Source organism: Zea mays, chromosome 4 (genome assembly GCF_902167145.1).
Source record: "Zea mays cultivar B73 chromosome 4, Zm-B73-REFERENCE-NAM-5.0, whole genome shotgun sequence".
NCBI lineage: Eukaryota > Viridiplantae > Streptophyta > Magnoliopsida > Poales > Poaceae > Zea > Zea mays.
Window position 1 is genome coordinate 176,410,055 of NC_050099.1, and position 12,486 is coordinate 176,422,540.

Genomic DNA, 12,486 nt, shown 5'->3' on the forward strand with positions numbered 1-12,486 from the left:
TTTCAATGATTTTGGCCTAAAGATATGTTTAAACAAAAAAGTGTTGTACTATAAAGTTATAGATCTTTTCGAGCTCTACAATTTTTATATAAATTTTATCTTCATCCGATTTAATATGTAAAAGTTATGATTTTATAATTATATTATTATGCAGAAAAAGAAAAAAGCGGGTACCCGAATTCTGGGTACCCGTATCCGACCCGAATATCCGGGTATTTACCGGGTAGTACTGTTCCGTATCCAACCTGAATCCGAAGCAGTACTATCCGGGTATTACCGTATCCGTCCTGAATATAAAAATACCCGTATCTAAAAAATGGTCCCGAATCAGTATCCGTATCCGGTACCCGTTTCGGGTACCCTACCCGTTTTCACCCCTAGTTTTGAATCGGCTAACGCGTGAGTGAACGTGAGATGAAGGCGTAAACAAAGAACACGTGTCCGATGAGCTTGACATGCAACGAGGCCCAGCCCATCGGCTAGAGCTGTCGATGGGCTTCGGGGCCCAGACCAACACGGTATAGTTTCTCTGCCCTCAGAACCCTCGCCGCCGCCCGTCGGAGCTCCGGTGTGTCAGTTCGCCGTCGAAGGATATGGACTATGACAGGTAATTGCGGCGGACACCGTTTCCTCCAGAAACATGTCCTCTCCTTTGCGATAGAACAAATTACATGGTGAAATGGTGATGATGGTGACTGAATCTTGTTAGACACTGGCGTGAGTGATGGTTGTAGTGGTTGCATTTCTCTCTCTTTCTTATATTCGTTTCATGTACGGCTCATGGTGATTACAGGTTGAATTCGCCGAACACGTCGGCTATTTCGCTGGAGGTGATGGGCCACCGGCTACATATTTCACAGGTGAGGAGAAGTGGAGAACTGGAGTAGCACCAGATGAATCTCGCTTCTTAAAGAGATTTTGCATTTAAGAAAAAGAATTAGACTTTGCATCAGAAGGCGGATCAACTTCATCTTCTTTTTTAGCTGTAGTTGCGAAACTTAATGGTGGGTGATCTGAATTTCTTTTGCCTCTGGCCTGACAGGATCCAAACTCCAAGCACCTTGGGACCACGGTCTGGGATGCATCAATGGTGTTTGTCAAGTTCTTGGTAATTGGTTTGGGTTCTAGGCCTCCCTAGTCCCTACACAAGTTGATGTTTCAAATCTTGAAATTTCTTACTCGTACTAGGATTTGCTTCTAAGGAAAATGCTCGTACTTTTATCACCGTCATCATGATCGTCATTTCACGGTTGATCTGTACAGGAAAAGAATAGCAGAAAAGGTCGGTTTTGTCCATCCAAGCTAAAAGGAAAGAGAGTGATTGAATTAGGAGCTGGCTGTGGCCTGGCTGGGTTCGGTAAGCTCAATTTAACTGCCCGTCAGATGTATTTCAGGATCTTAGTCCTATTGGCTTCCTCTTTTAAAATTGTTTGCTTATCTCCTTTAGGAATGACCTTGTTGGGTTGTGATGTTACAACAACTGACCAAGTCGAGGTGCTTCCGCTGCTTATGAGAAATGTTGAACGCAACAGATCTTGGATTTCGCAATCGAATTCCGACACAGGTTTTGTGGAGAGAAACGTCTGTTGTGCCATTCATAGCCCTGTTTCAGTAATTCTCATAGCTGTAGTTTTGGATATAGTTATATGGCATTCTAGCTTTTGAAATAATCAAGAGTTAATTATTATGTTGGTTCCTGTGAATGCATAGGGACCATGTTAAGTAAGTTGTTATTTAGTTCTGACAAATATAAATTGGCAAACTTAAAACAGATACCATCGGCTCAATTACAGTTGCAGAATTGGACTGGGGGAACAAAGAACATATCAAGGCCGTTGAACCTCCATTTGATTACATTATTGGAACTGACGTTGTAAGTTTGGTTATGCAGTGTCTTGAATCTTCTGAACTCTGCCTCTCAAATAACAAACCCTACTTACTTTCTGGTCATGCAAGCTTTCATGCAGCATGCCATCTCACTATTTTCGCTTATTATTTGGTACATTATTTGGCGAGAATTTACTGTCATGGCAAATACATAGCTACACATGTAACCTTGTCGTGAAACATTCCTTTTACTTATATTTTAAATCTTGTCATATTATTTTACATTCTTCGAATTCAGTTATAATCAAGGTTTTCAAGTTGATAAGTCGAGTCGACAAGGTACCGCTAGTCGATAAGTCAGTCGACTAGTCGTCGACTTGCCAATATAGTAGCTGTTTTGCCTATATAATGGCTTCATATAGACAATATAGCATTTATATATGAAGAAAGAACATGTTTTACCTCATTTGAAGCCTAAAATTGAACGAAACTGAAATAAACAGCAAGTTTTACCTCATTTGAAGCCTCAAACTGAACCAAATCAGCCACATAAGTGATAAATCCAAGGTTCAGCTAGGCGCTAGGCGGAATCTAGGCGGTGACCCATTGCCTAGCGCCTAGTCGGGAGTACTCGGTCTTAGGCGCTTTTCTAGGCGTTTTGGCAATATAGCCATAAATTATATATATATTATGTATATAACTATATATACGTATATAACTAATTAACTACTATATATGACTATATGAGTCACAATAAGTATAAAAAGAAGGCCAGTAGACATATCTGATTCCTAGCTGAGCTTACTCTTGCATGTTCCTAGCTCCTGCAAGGCTGCAACACATTTTGACAGCTAGTAGTTAGTAAATTAGTCAATAGACAGCTAGTCGTGCATAAAAAAAATAGAAAACACTAAATTGTGACTTATCTGGATGATTTCAGCAGCCTCCCATTCATGAGCAGTTGAGCACACCATATCAGCAGCTGGTAATTACAACACAAGTGGATAGGACAGTAATACAAGTGCAGAACACAATTTATAAATAAAGGACATCACAAGCACATAGTTCTTTGATACTGTTCCAAAAGGTTGGACTCAATATAGTAGTTGTGGCCTCTTTTCCTTTCTTTGATTTCACATCCTTTAATGAGTCCCACCTGCTATGAACTACCATCTTCCTCAACTGGTCCTTCTTCTCTTGCATACCGTTCAAAGTGAGAAAGTATGAAGCAAACCTAGTCACTCCTGGCCTCACTAGCTCTTTCCCCTCTGTGAAGTATCTCAAGCACTCCAATGTTCTTGTGTGGCCATACACAAATATGGTAAATGACTTTGCTTGGTCAATCACTTTCCTGAATCGAGGCAAGTTGCCAATTCCTTGGAGCATCAAGTTGATTGTGTGAGCTGCACAAGAGGTCCAAAATATTTGTGGTCTCTTCTCAAGCAATAGCTTCTTTGCTCCCATGTTGTTAGAGGCATTGTCAGTGACTACTTGCACCACATTTTCTTCACCAATGTCTTCAATTGCTTTGTCCACTAATTCAAAAATGACTTCGCTTGTGTGTGACACATCTGACATCTCTTTTGAGCTGATGGAGGTTCCATCAGCACAATTAGTGCATATATTCATTATGCTTCTCCTCTTCCTATCTGACCAAGCATCGGTCATAATAGAGCACCCATTTTTCATCTTCTCAGCTTCACGTTCCTGCAGCAAACACATGGTTCTTTCATATTCTTCTTCCAGCAAACTACCTCGAAAGGCATCTTGAGTTGGAGGTGTAAGTCCTGGTCCAAATTGTCCAATTGCTTCACACATTTGCTTGAACTCATCATTGTCACATGCATTGAAAGGTATTCCTGCCAATGATTAAAAAATGAAGTCTAATTTTAAAATGTGTTCAGTTCATGAATTTTAAAATGTGAAAACAGCATCGTATACTAGCAATTTACCATGATTATAGGCCCATCTTGCAATAAACTTGTGCACCTCATGCTCTCTTTCTTTCCATAGTTCCTTGTTCAGCTGCTGTTGTTTGAATGAATCAGCCTTGGTAGGATCAATAGCACGTGTCCATTTGTCAATTGGCCCTAATTTGTGAGGCTGTGAGCTTCCAACACAAGTGACTTCTTCTGACTCCTCTCCAACCCTAGATACATTCACTTCCTCTCTAAGTTCTAGCTCACGAACAGTCTTCTCCTCCCTCTTCCTTTTTGCAGCCTCTATTGCTTTCTTGCACTTATCTTTAGCCTCTAGAGCCTGCGGTGTTGCAGACGTGCATTTCTTCACATTCTTTCCAACATGGGCAAGATGCTCCTTCAACCTATAAATCCCTCCCCTCATCTCCTTGTCACAGAACTTACACTTCACCTTGTCTTTGTTGTTAGCATCAACAAGAACACCATATTCCCATCCAACATCATCTGAATTTCTTTTTAGGAGATTCGCTCTAGCTGCTTCAGTTTCAGAAGGTGCAGCTGCAGTTTCTGATGACATCCTTAATCCTTTGATTCCTTTCACTTGTACACCGCAGGTTATCCTTTCTCTTGTACAAGTAGGAAAGCAGGGGAGGCCAAGTTAGCAAAGTTAGCAGGGGAGGAAAGCAGGGGAGCGACTGGTGGAGGGGGATGAGCAGGGAGGGGAGCAGCCGACGGGGGAGGAGAACTCACCGGCGGGGGAGCAGGGAGGGGAGCAGCCGACGGGGGAGCAGCCGGAGGGGATGAGCGCCGGAGGGGATGAGCAGGGAGGCAAGTTCCGTGTGGAGGAGGGAGACCGAGCGTGAGCAGCGCGCGCGCGCTAACAATCCCGCGCGCGCGCGCTAAAAAATTGCCGCGCGCTCGCCACCCGCCTGCGCGCCCGCTTCGGCGCCTGCGCGCCGCCAACTCGCCGCCTAGGCGCGGCTGAGCGCCGCCTAGTCGCTGCGGCCGCCTAGACGCCGCACAGAGCCCTAGGCTACGCGGCAGCCCATCGATTAGCGCCTAGGCGCGCCTAATCGCCGCCTAGTCGGCGCCTAGCCGAACACTGGATAAATCATAAACTCATAAGTCATAACAGCCATATAGATCAAATTGGAAAACAAATAGCAAGAAATTATAGTTCAAAGTTGAAAGGAAATAAGCTCCATTAGATAGCTAAGCTGCTGCTGCAGCTAGATAGATATTAGATAGTAGATACCCTAAATATCTCCCAAATCAAGACCATCCATTGCATTTTCTCCTAAATCAAGAAAATATGCTGTGTAATGGGCCTTTGGGCTGAACTGGGCCACAAGTCGGCCGACTTGCCAGACCAAGTCGACGACTAATCGACTGAGAATTTCCAGTCGTTGACAAGTCGCCCGACTTACCAGAAAAGTCGAGCTGGCCGACCAGGGGTTATAATCCTGACATCTTTGTTACACAGTAGACAAAGCAGCAAAGCATTATGTTTGCACAATTTCATAAATGAGAGGCATACCAAACCATTTTCAGATTTAGGTCCAATGAGCAGATGTTTAGTAGAATAGCCTGTTGTTGAGTGTAGCAAGATCAATGATTCAGTGATAACAAAGTGACTTACCTTCTCCTTCATCTGTGCACGTTCAAGATTTACTCAGAGCATCTGTTGCAACCTCTAATGGAGACAATTACTGCATTATCTGGTCCCAAAACAAAAATATTGGTACCTCCTGTCCTCCTCAGAAGTTATTTCTGCAAAGCAGTTGTTTGGGAACTACTGAACCGTTGCCTGCTATCCAGCTAGGATACGAGATCCGTTCGGCCACCGTCCATGAGAAGATGATGGAAATGTGGAAAAGCAATTTCATTGTGAAAACCGTCTCTAAATCGAAGGTATGGATATGTGGAGAAGTGGTTTCAGACAACGCAAGTCTCGTATTGATGTTTGCTGTCAGTTCCGGGACTGATATATATGCTTATGATGTGTATTCTGAGACAGATGGATGTGAAATATCAACATCCAAACATACATCTCTACATGATGGACCTGAAGGCACCATTGATCCCTGAGGTTGAGGCTACCGACGATAATGGGAACGACGACGAAGAGGTTGTTTCAAATCTGGGGGAAGACGAAGACAATGGACTGAAGAGCGAATCTTGTTCCGGCTCGTCACCAGAAGCTAAGAGCGGCAGCCTGGATGATTGGGAAATCAGAAGATGTGGGGCTATGGCTGCAAGGCTTCTAAAGGATGTGAAACTGTAAGGCCTTGTTCGGTTATTTCTATCCTATATTCCTATTTGGATTGGAAATGTTTTAACTTGTTTGGGATTGTAACTCATCCAATCCAAATGGATTGAGAACAAAACGAACAAGCACTGACATGAAATTGAACCACGTTTTTGTAGTCAAGGAGGAGAACCCTAGAGCTGCCCCCCCCCCCCCCCCCCCCCCCCCCCCCCCCCCCCGCAGTATGTTCATGTGCTGGTATTTTCCGAAACACTACTTTAGACATATCCATTTATATTGGTCTTCAAGTATCTGGCTAGTTTACAGCATCTGGTCGCGCAAGCAGTACGGAACCTGGGATGGAGTCTCCTGGCGTGCTACTATTATTTACAAGGAGAAACTCCTATACATGGTAGATCTCTTTGCTGCTACTCAGAAACACCATGCCCGGGCACATCTACATATTTACAAGAGGCTGTGGCTTCCGAGCATGGGTATCTGCGCTCCTAAATCTTCAACATGCCTTCCAACACGCGAAGAACATCAGCGCGGGTAACTATACCTGTTGACAGTGTTTAGAACCCCATTAGCCCTTGCAACATATAATCTCTGTGTTGTCAATGATAATTAAGGATAATACTAATTAAGTGTATGGCATGCAGTTTTTTTTTTTAATCTCTGCTGGCTTGTGAGCATTCTGACACTCACTCACCGTACCTATTACTTTTTCGTCCTGGTTTACAACTGGTAATCTGTGGATCTTCTTCTTGAGCATGAGAACAGCAGCATCTGTAGACGTTAGGCATGCACTGTTAGATTCAACTTGTTAAAAATCACACATGAACAGAAAAGAAAAGAAAAGAAAAGAAAAGCGATGCAAAAAAGATTACCCATCACGGTTTTGTCAGACGATAGTGTGATAGCTGGAGATGTCATCACTTCCGATATCTTCGTCTTGGACTGTCACAAGTAGAAACAGACCGGTAAACTGAACGGACGTACGTCGTTCTTATTTGCCTGTCTATGAGAAACTAGCAGCTTGATGCGCATGCATGGCCCTGGCCCCATGAGAAAGAAAGAGGTGGAGGGAGAGGAGCGAGGTGCTGACCCCATGAGAGGCTCTTGCCCGGTCGTTCTTGACGATCACCCCGACGCATCTGAGGCCGCTGTCGACGACCGGAAGCCCCGACACGGCCTCGAAGTGGCACTCGACGTCCTCCAGGGTCTGGTCTGCTGTGGCCACCAGCACGGGTGTGGACATGGTCTCGCTCAGGAGCGCCACGCCGCGCTGTATATATCCACAGAGGAGGAGACCCGTCCAGGCCGGGTTAGCAAGAGCTGGAGGAGATGTAAACAATGGTAACAAGAACTGAAGAAGCCGCGAGATCGAAGTGTACCTGATCGTCTGCCTGGGCCGCCGTCTCCTGCGACTCGAGGTAGGCGCGGAGGTCGTCGTAGCTGAGGAGGGAGCAGTTCCCGGGCCACGCCCCCGAGATGATCGCCTCGGGGTTCTCGTCCAGCTCGAGCCGGAGGCTGGTGTCCGCCGCGAAAGTCGACGCCCTGCACTGGAACTGGAAGGCTGGTGGTGGTGACCCCTTCGCCACGCTACTGCTGCTGCCCCTGGACCTGGTGTTGATCTTTGCTCTTCTGGCAATGGGGCAGCTCTGGAAGGTGCTGACGCATGCCATGGATGGATGGAAGGAAGGGGGACTAGCACTAGCTGTTGGTGATCACACTCTCCTTAGCTTGCAGTTGCAGGGTTCTGTATCTCCTTGCAGGGGAGCTTGATGGGTTTTATATAACAAAATGACTGTCAGGGAGGTGGAGGTGGGCCGAGGTGGATAGGAATGCTTGACCAGTGAAGTGACTGCCACTACTGCTCTCCAGTTCTCCTTTTCATCTTCTCTGTAAATATCAAAGAAGGTTAGGCTGCTGACTTGCCTGCTTGCTGTTAGCAAAAACAACGCATCTGCAGTGCAAGCAGGCAAGTTTTTTTTATCTGGATATGCGCCCAACTCTGACGGCGACACGGCATGCTGCAGTGGGCGAAGTGAAGGCAGCTTCTTGATCTCATGCAGCCGTGGCGTTGCTGCTCTGCACCTGCCCCGCTCCAATCATGGGTATCTTGTACAGCGACGGGGGCGACCGGCCGGCGTGGCGTGCCGCCACTGGCCGCCGAGATTCCCCTGGCCCCCTGTCACGTGGCAGTGGATAAGGTGGCGTCTTTGTTCACCTTTTTTTTAATGAAAGGAATATGATCTGGTACACTGAGTTTGGGAGACATAAAAACGGAGAAGATTGGAGGAGTTAAAATTTATTTATTATTCAATTTTAAATAATAAAGAGATTTTAGCTTATCAAATTCTCTCTAATTTCCACCGATATTTTAGCTTCCAAACTGACCGCGAGAGAATCGGTGAGTTTGAAGTTGCAGAAGTTCTTCACTACTAATACCACTACCACTAGCGAGTTTTGGTACAAGCTCATGGTTTGGGCAAGTGCACCGACAGGCCCATGCCAAACGAAGTGGTTTAGCCACGCCACGCTGGCTTTATCCAGTGCGTTGAGGATCGAATGGGCCGCGGCCAATGAGGCCTCATTTAGTGCGCTCAGGACCGTATGGGCCGCACCCAAGAAGGTTACTTTCTATTAATAATAATACGAGCAAAGAACAATGTCACACAATTCAATCTATGGTTCGGTCAAACAATAAAGTTTGTTGAGGTGACCACGTACGAATGTCATAGTCTATTAAACCTCCATGCCTCTCTAAAGTGACCATATAGGCCCTGTTCCAATCTTGCGAGATAAACTTTAGCAGCTTTTTTTAGCTACTTTTAGCCATTTGTAATCTAAACAGGAAAGCTAATGGTGGTAATTAAAACTAAACTTTAGCACTTCAATTCACATAGCTAAAGTTTAGCAGGAAGCTAAAGTTTATCCCGTGAGATTGAAACGGGGCCTAACAAATGGGTAATACAAACTTTTCAGTGTGGATCCGTAAGTTGGAATCTCCTGGACAACGTAACTCCTTACCATACCATACCAGCTAAGATTCAAGAATCCAGGAGTAATACACTCAAAATAAGCCTTGGAGGATAGTTCTCTTTTACTTCACAGACACTGCTCTATACGGCGAATAGAAGGGCGTGTCCTCTTGTAGCCAGCAGATGCGAAAGAAAAAAAAGAAGAGGGACAAAAAGGGCCACGTGTTGTAGGCAGCTCAGTGTCCCTTGTTCTTGAGCTCTCTCCAAACATTCCCTCCATTCATACTTTCTATTCATATTTAAATACCCCTTCTCAACTATTCTTCCCCCTATTTCTTCACTTCTCCAACAATCCCCCTATTCAGCTCTGCCCTTAATACTTTAAGTGCACTATTTGATTTTTATACATTAGTTTTTTGAGTTTTAAATATTGGTACAATATTTATAATACGTAATACACATTGCTAACTATTAATTACACTACAAATAGGTAATTTCACAGTAAATATGATTAATTAGTGGAGGGGGAGCTTAGAGCTCTCCCCCTCTAGGGGGATTTCCTGTCATACGGAGAAGAGGGGGAGGGGTGAGTGAGTGAATCATAGGACTGAGAGAGGGGGTGAACGATTCAGGGAATCGTTGGAGAACATCTTGTATTGCCTCCTGTAACCCTGCCTGAGAGACTGAACAAACAAGCAGAAGTCCTGCTCATTGACTTCTGCATATTTGAACCAGAAGGATATTCCGCGTGTTTGGTTTCACGTATGAGTAGAGGTGGTAATGGATCGGGATCTAAATATTTACGTTTCTTCACAATAAGTTAGGATACTTAAAAAATTAGTTCGAAAATGAATAGAAATAAAGCTCGATTCTAATATGATTCAATCCTTAAATTTTATATCGCATCATTGGTTGTCTACGCCCGCTCGTACAGATTCTTCGCATGCATTGACCAAAAGGTAGTCTTTGTTTGGTTGCGTGCTTATGCCAAGCCAATGCTGCACCCGCTGCTGCAAGACAGGCCAAAAACACCACCGTTAATTGCATGCGCACGTATGCACGATTGTTTCGTTTCCAGCGGGCAAACATCGCAAGAGCCAGACCACACATACCCACCAAACCAATCGAATGGATAGCGTAAAAGAACGGCTCAATTAGGCACCATGGAGACACCTGTCAACTTGAGAGCACCTAGAGGGGGGGGGGGTGAATAGGTGATCCTGTAAAACTTAAACTTATAGCCACAAAAACTTGTTAAGTGTTAGCACACTAAATGCCAAGTGGCTAGAAAAGAGTCTCAACAAAACACAATACCACAAGAGATCAATCACAGAGTTGACACAGTGGTTTATCCCGTGGTTCGGCCAAGACCAACGCTTGCCTACTCCACGTTGTGGCGTCCCAACGAACGAGGGTTGCAATCAACCCCTCTCAAGCGGTCCAAAGACCCACTTGAATACCACGGTGTTTTGCTTGCTTTTCTCAATCCCGTTTGCGAGGAATCTCCACAACTTGGAGCCTCTCGCCCTTACAATTGAAGTTCACAAAGAAACACAGAGCAAGGGGGGAATGAGCAACGCACACAAGACTTCAAAAGATCAGAGCAACAACACGCACACAAGTCGCAACAAGAGCTCGCAACACAACTCAAAGAGTTCGCAACTCAACAAGAGCTCTATATGCTATCACAATGAAACGAATGCGCGAGATCGATGTCTTGGTGCTTAGGAATGTTGTAGGAATGCTTGGTGTTCTCCTCCATGCGCCTAGGGGTCCCTTTTATAGCCCCAAGGCAGCTAGGAGCCGTTGAGAACAAATCTGGAAGGCCATCCTTGCCTTCTGTCTTCGGGCGCACCGGACAGTCCGGTGCACACCGGACACTGTCCGGTGCCCGATTCCTTTCCTTAAATGGCGAAGCCGACCGTTGCAGATCTGGGAGCCGTTGGCGCACCGGACATGTCCGGTGCACACCGGACAGTCCGGTGCCCCCTTCCGACCGTTGGCTCGGCCACGTGTCGCGCGCAGAATCCGCGGCCGACCGTTGGCCCGGCCGACCGTTGGCTCACCGGACAGTCCGGTGCACACCGGACAGTCCGGTGCACACCGGACAGTCCGGTGAATTTTAGCCGTACGCCGTCGGCAAATTCCCGAGAGCGGCCACTTCGGCCGAGGCAGCCTGGCGCACCGGACACTGTCCGGTGCACCACCGGACAGTCCGGTGCCCCAGACCGAAACAGCCTCATGGCTGTACACAGCCAACTCTTTTCTTTTCTTTTCTTTTTCTTCCTGTTTCCAATACTTAGACAAGTATATTAGTACACAAAACCAATGTACTAAAGCTTAGAAACATACCTTTACACTTGATTTGCACTTTGTCCACTCTTGGGCATAGATTTACATTTAAGCACTTGTGTTGGCACTCAATCACCAAAATACTTAGAAATGGCCCAAGGGCACATTTCCCTTTCAATCTCCCCCTTTTTGGTGATTTATGCCAACACAACGTAAAGCAACTTGAACAAGTACAAAATCACTTCAAATAAAACTTAAATTTATTTTGATTCAAATTTGGCATATATGGATCATCCTTTGCCGCCACTTGGTTTGTTTTTGCAAATCAAACTAAAATCTCTATCACTAAGTCAAACACACATGTTGAAGCATAAAGAGAGTCATTCCAAAAGAGGTTGATCAAAGATTTCAAAAACTCCCCCTATTTCCCATAATCACCACTTCTCCCCACAAGAAGCCAACTTTTGACAAGAGACACAATGAAAGAGTTTTGACAAAACAAAAAGCTCTATTCTACTATTTTCAAAATTTCACAAGTGGTAGCTGATCCATCTATTGCTTTGGCCTTTATTTTCTCCCCCTTTGGCATCAAGCACCAAAACGGGATCAATCTTGGCCCTTTAACCCCATTGCCTCACCAAAATCTTCAATTAAGAGTACAAAGGCAATAAGATCATGGAGATGAACTTGGAATAAGTTACCCTCTCATCGGAGTGCAGTGGAAGTCTTTCATGGTCCAAGTCCACCTTTTTCCTTTCAATCCTTCTTTGAGACTAAAGCATCAAAACTCAAGCACATGGTAAGTCTCAAAGGGTCAAGTTGTAGCACATCTCCCCCTAAATGTGTGCATCACTTGCAAAAAGGACTTATGAGGTCCAGGGAGTGTTTGTACAACTTGAGCACCACAATAAGCAACAAAATGCAGAATGAACTTGATCAAAGGCATAAACACATGTATGCTACAATTCAATCCAAGTTCCGCGAATCTAAGACATTTAGCTCACTACGCAGCCTGCAAAAGGTCTTCTCATCTAGAGGCTTGGTAAAGATATCGGCTAGCTGGTTCTCGGTGCTAACATGAAACACTTCGATATCTCCTTTTTGCTGGTGGTCTCTCAAAAAGTGATGTCGGATGTCTATGTGCTTTGTGCGGCTGTGTTCAACAGGATTCTCCGCCATGCGGATAGCACTCTCATTATCACATAGGAGTGGG

The 12,486-nt window shown here is 45.2% G+C and overlaps 2 protein-coding genes across 7 annotated transcripts; one reads left to right on the forward strand and one right to left on the reverse strand.

Annotated features, from left to right (window-relative positions):
• The first annotated feature begins 416 nt into the window (after window positions 1-416).
• On the forward strand, window positions 417-6,669 carry LOC100280961 (uncharacterized). 3 transcript variants are annotated; one of them, XM_008678955.4, is made up of 10 exons: window positions 417-607; window positions 794-860; window positions 1,043-1,108; window positions 1,264-1,357; window positions 1,448-1,564; window positions 1,773-1,873; window positions 5,413-5,487; window positions 5,565-5,657; window positions 5,764-6,026; window positions 6,174-6,669. In XM_008678955.4, the coding sequence occupies exons 1-10, from the start codon at window positions 594-596 to the stop codon at window positions 6,190-6,192; spliced, it is 909 nt and encodes a 302-aa protein (XP_008677177.1). In that variant the 5' UTR covers window positions 417-593; the 3' UTR covers window positions 6,193-6,669. The 3 variants fall into 3 exon arrangements, with proteins under 3 accessions (XP_008677177.1, NP_001147353.1, XP_008677178.1); XM_008678956.4 differs by lacking the exon at window positions 417-607 and adding an exon at window positions 633-717; NM_001153881.1 differs by having other exon boundaries at window positions 509-607; window positions 5,764-6,177.
• Window positions 6,256-8,086, reverse strand: LOC100282160 (uncharacterized). 4 transcript variants are annotated; one of them, XM_008679013.4, is made up of 5 exons: window positions 7,392-8,086; window positions 7,103-7,282; window positions 6,885-6,954; window positions 6,707-6,783; window positions 6,256-6,556 (listed from the first exon to the last, which is right to left on the reverse strand). In XM_008679013.4, exons 1-5 carry the CDS (start codon window positions 7,680-7,682, stop codon window positions 6,551-6,553), a joined length of 624 nt encoding a protein of 207 aa, XP_008677235.1. In that variant the 5' UTR covers window positions 7,683-8,086; the 3' UTR covers window positions 6,256-6,550. The 4 variants fall into 4 exon arrangements, with proteins under 4 accessions (XP_008677235.1, XP_020407135.1, XP_020407136.1 ...); XM_020551546.3 differs by having other exon boundaries at window positions 6,712-6,783; window positions 7,103-7,285; XM_020551547.3 differs by having other exon boundaries at window positions 7,103-7,285.
• Between the last annotated feature and the right edge of the window lie 4,400 nt (window positions 8,087-12,486).

Excerpts from the sequence above, each read along its gene's own strand:
- LOC100280961 (XM_008678955.4), top strand. Across the intron at positions 1,358-1,447 it reads CTGTGGCCTGGCTGGGTTCG|GAATGACCTTGTTGGGTTGT; the intron begins GTAAGCTCAATT and ends TATCTCCTTTAG. Across the intron at positions 5,658-5,763 it reads AAACCGTCTCTAAATCGAAG|ATGGATGTGAAATATCAACA; the intron begins GTATGGATATGT and ends ATTCTGAGACAG.
- LOC100282160 (XM_020551546.3), bottom strand. The coding sequence starts at position 7,682 with ATGGCATGCGTCAGCACCTTCCAGAGCTGCCCCATTGCCAGAAGAGCA. Across the intron at positions 6,955-7,102 it reads GGGCAAGAGCCTCTCATGGG|TCCAAGACGAAGATATCGGA; the intron begins GTCAGCACCTCG and ends TACTTGTGACAG. Across the intron at positions 6,557-6,711 it reads CCAGGACGAAAAAGTAATAG|GTATAGTTACCCGCGCTGAT; the intron begins GTACGGTGAGTG and ends CACTGTCAACAG.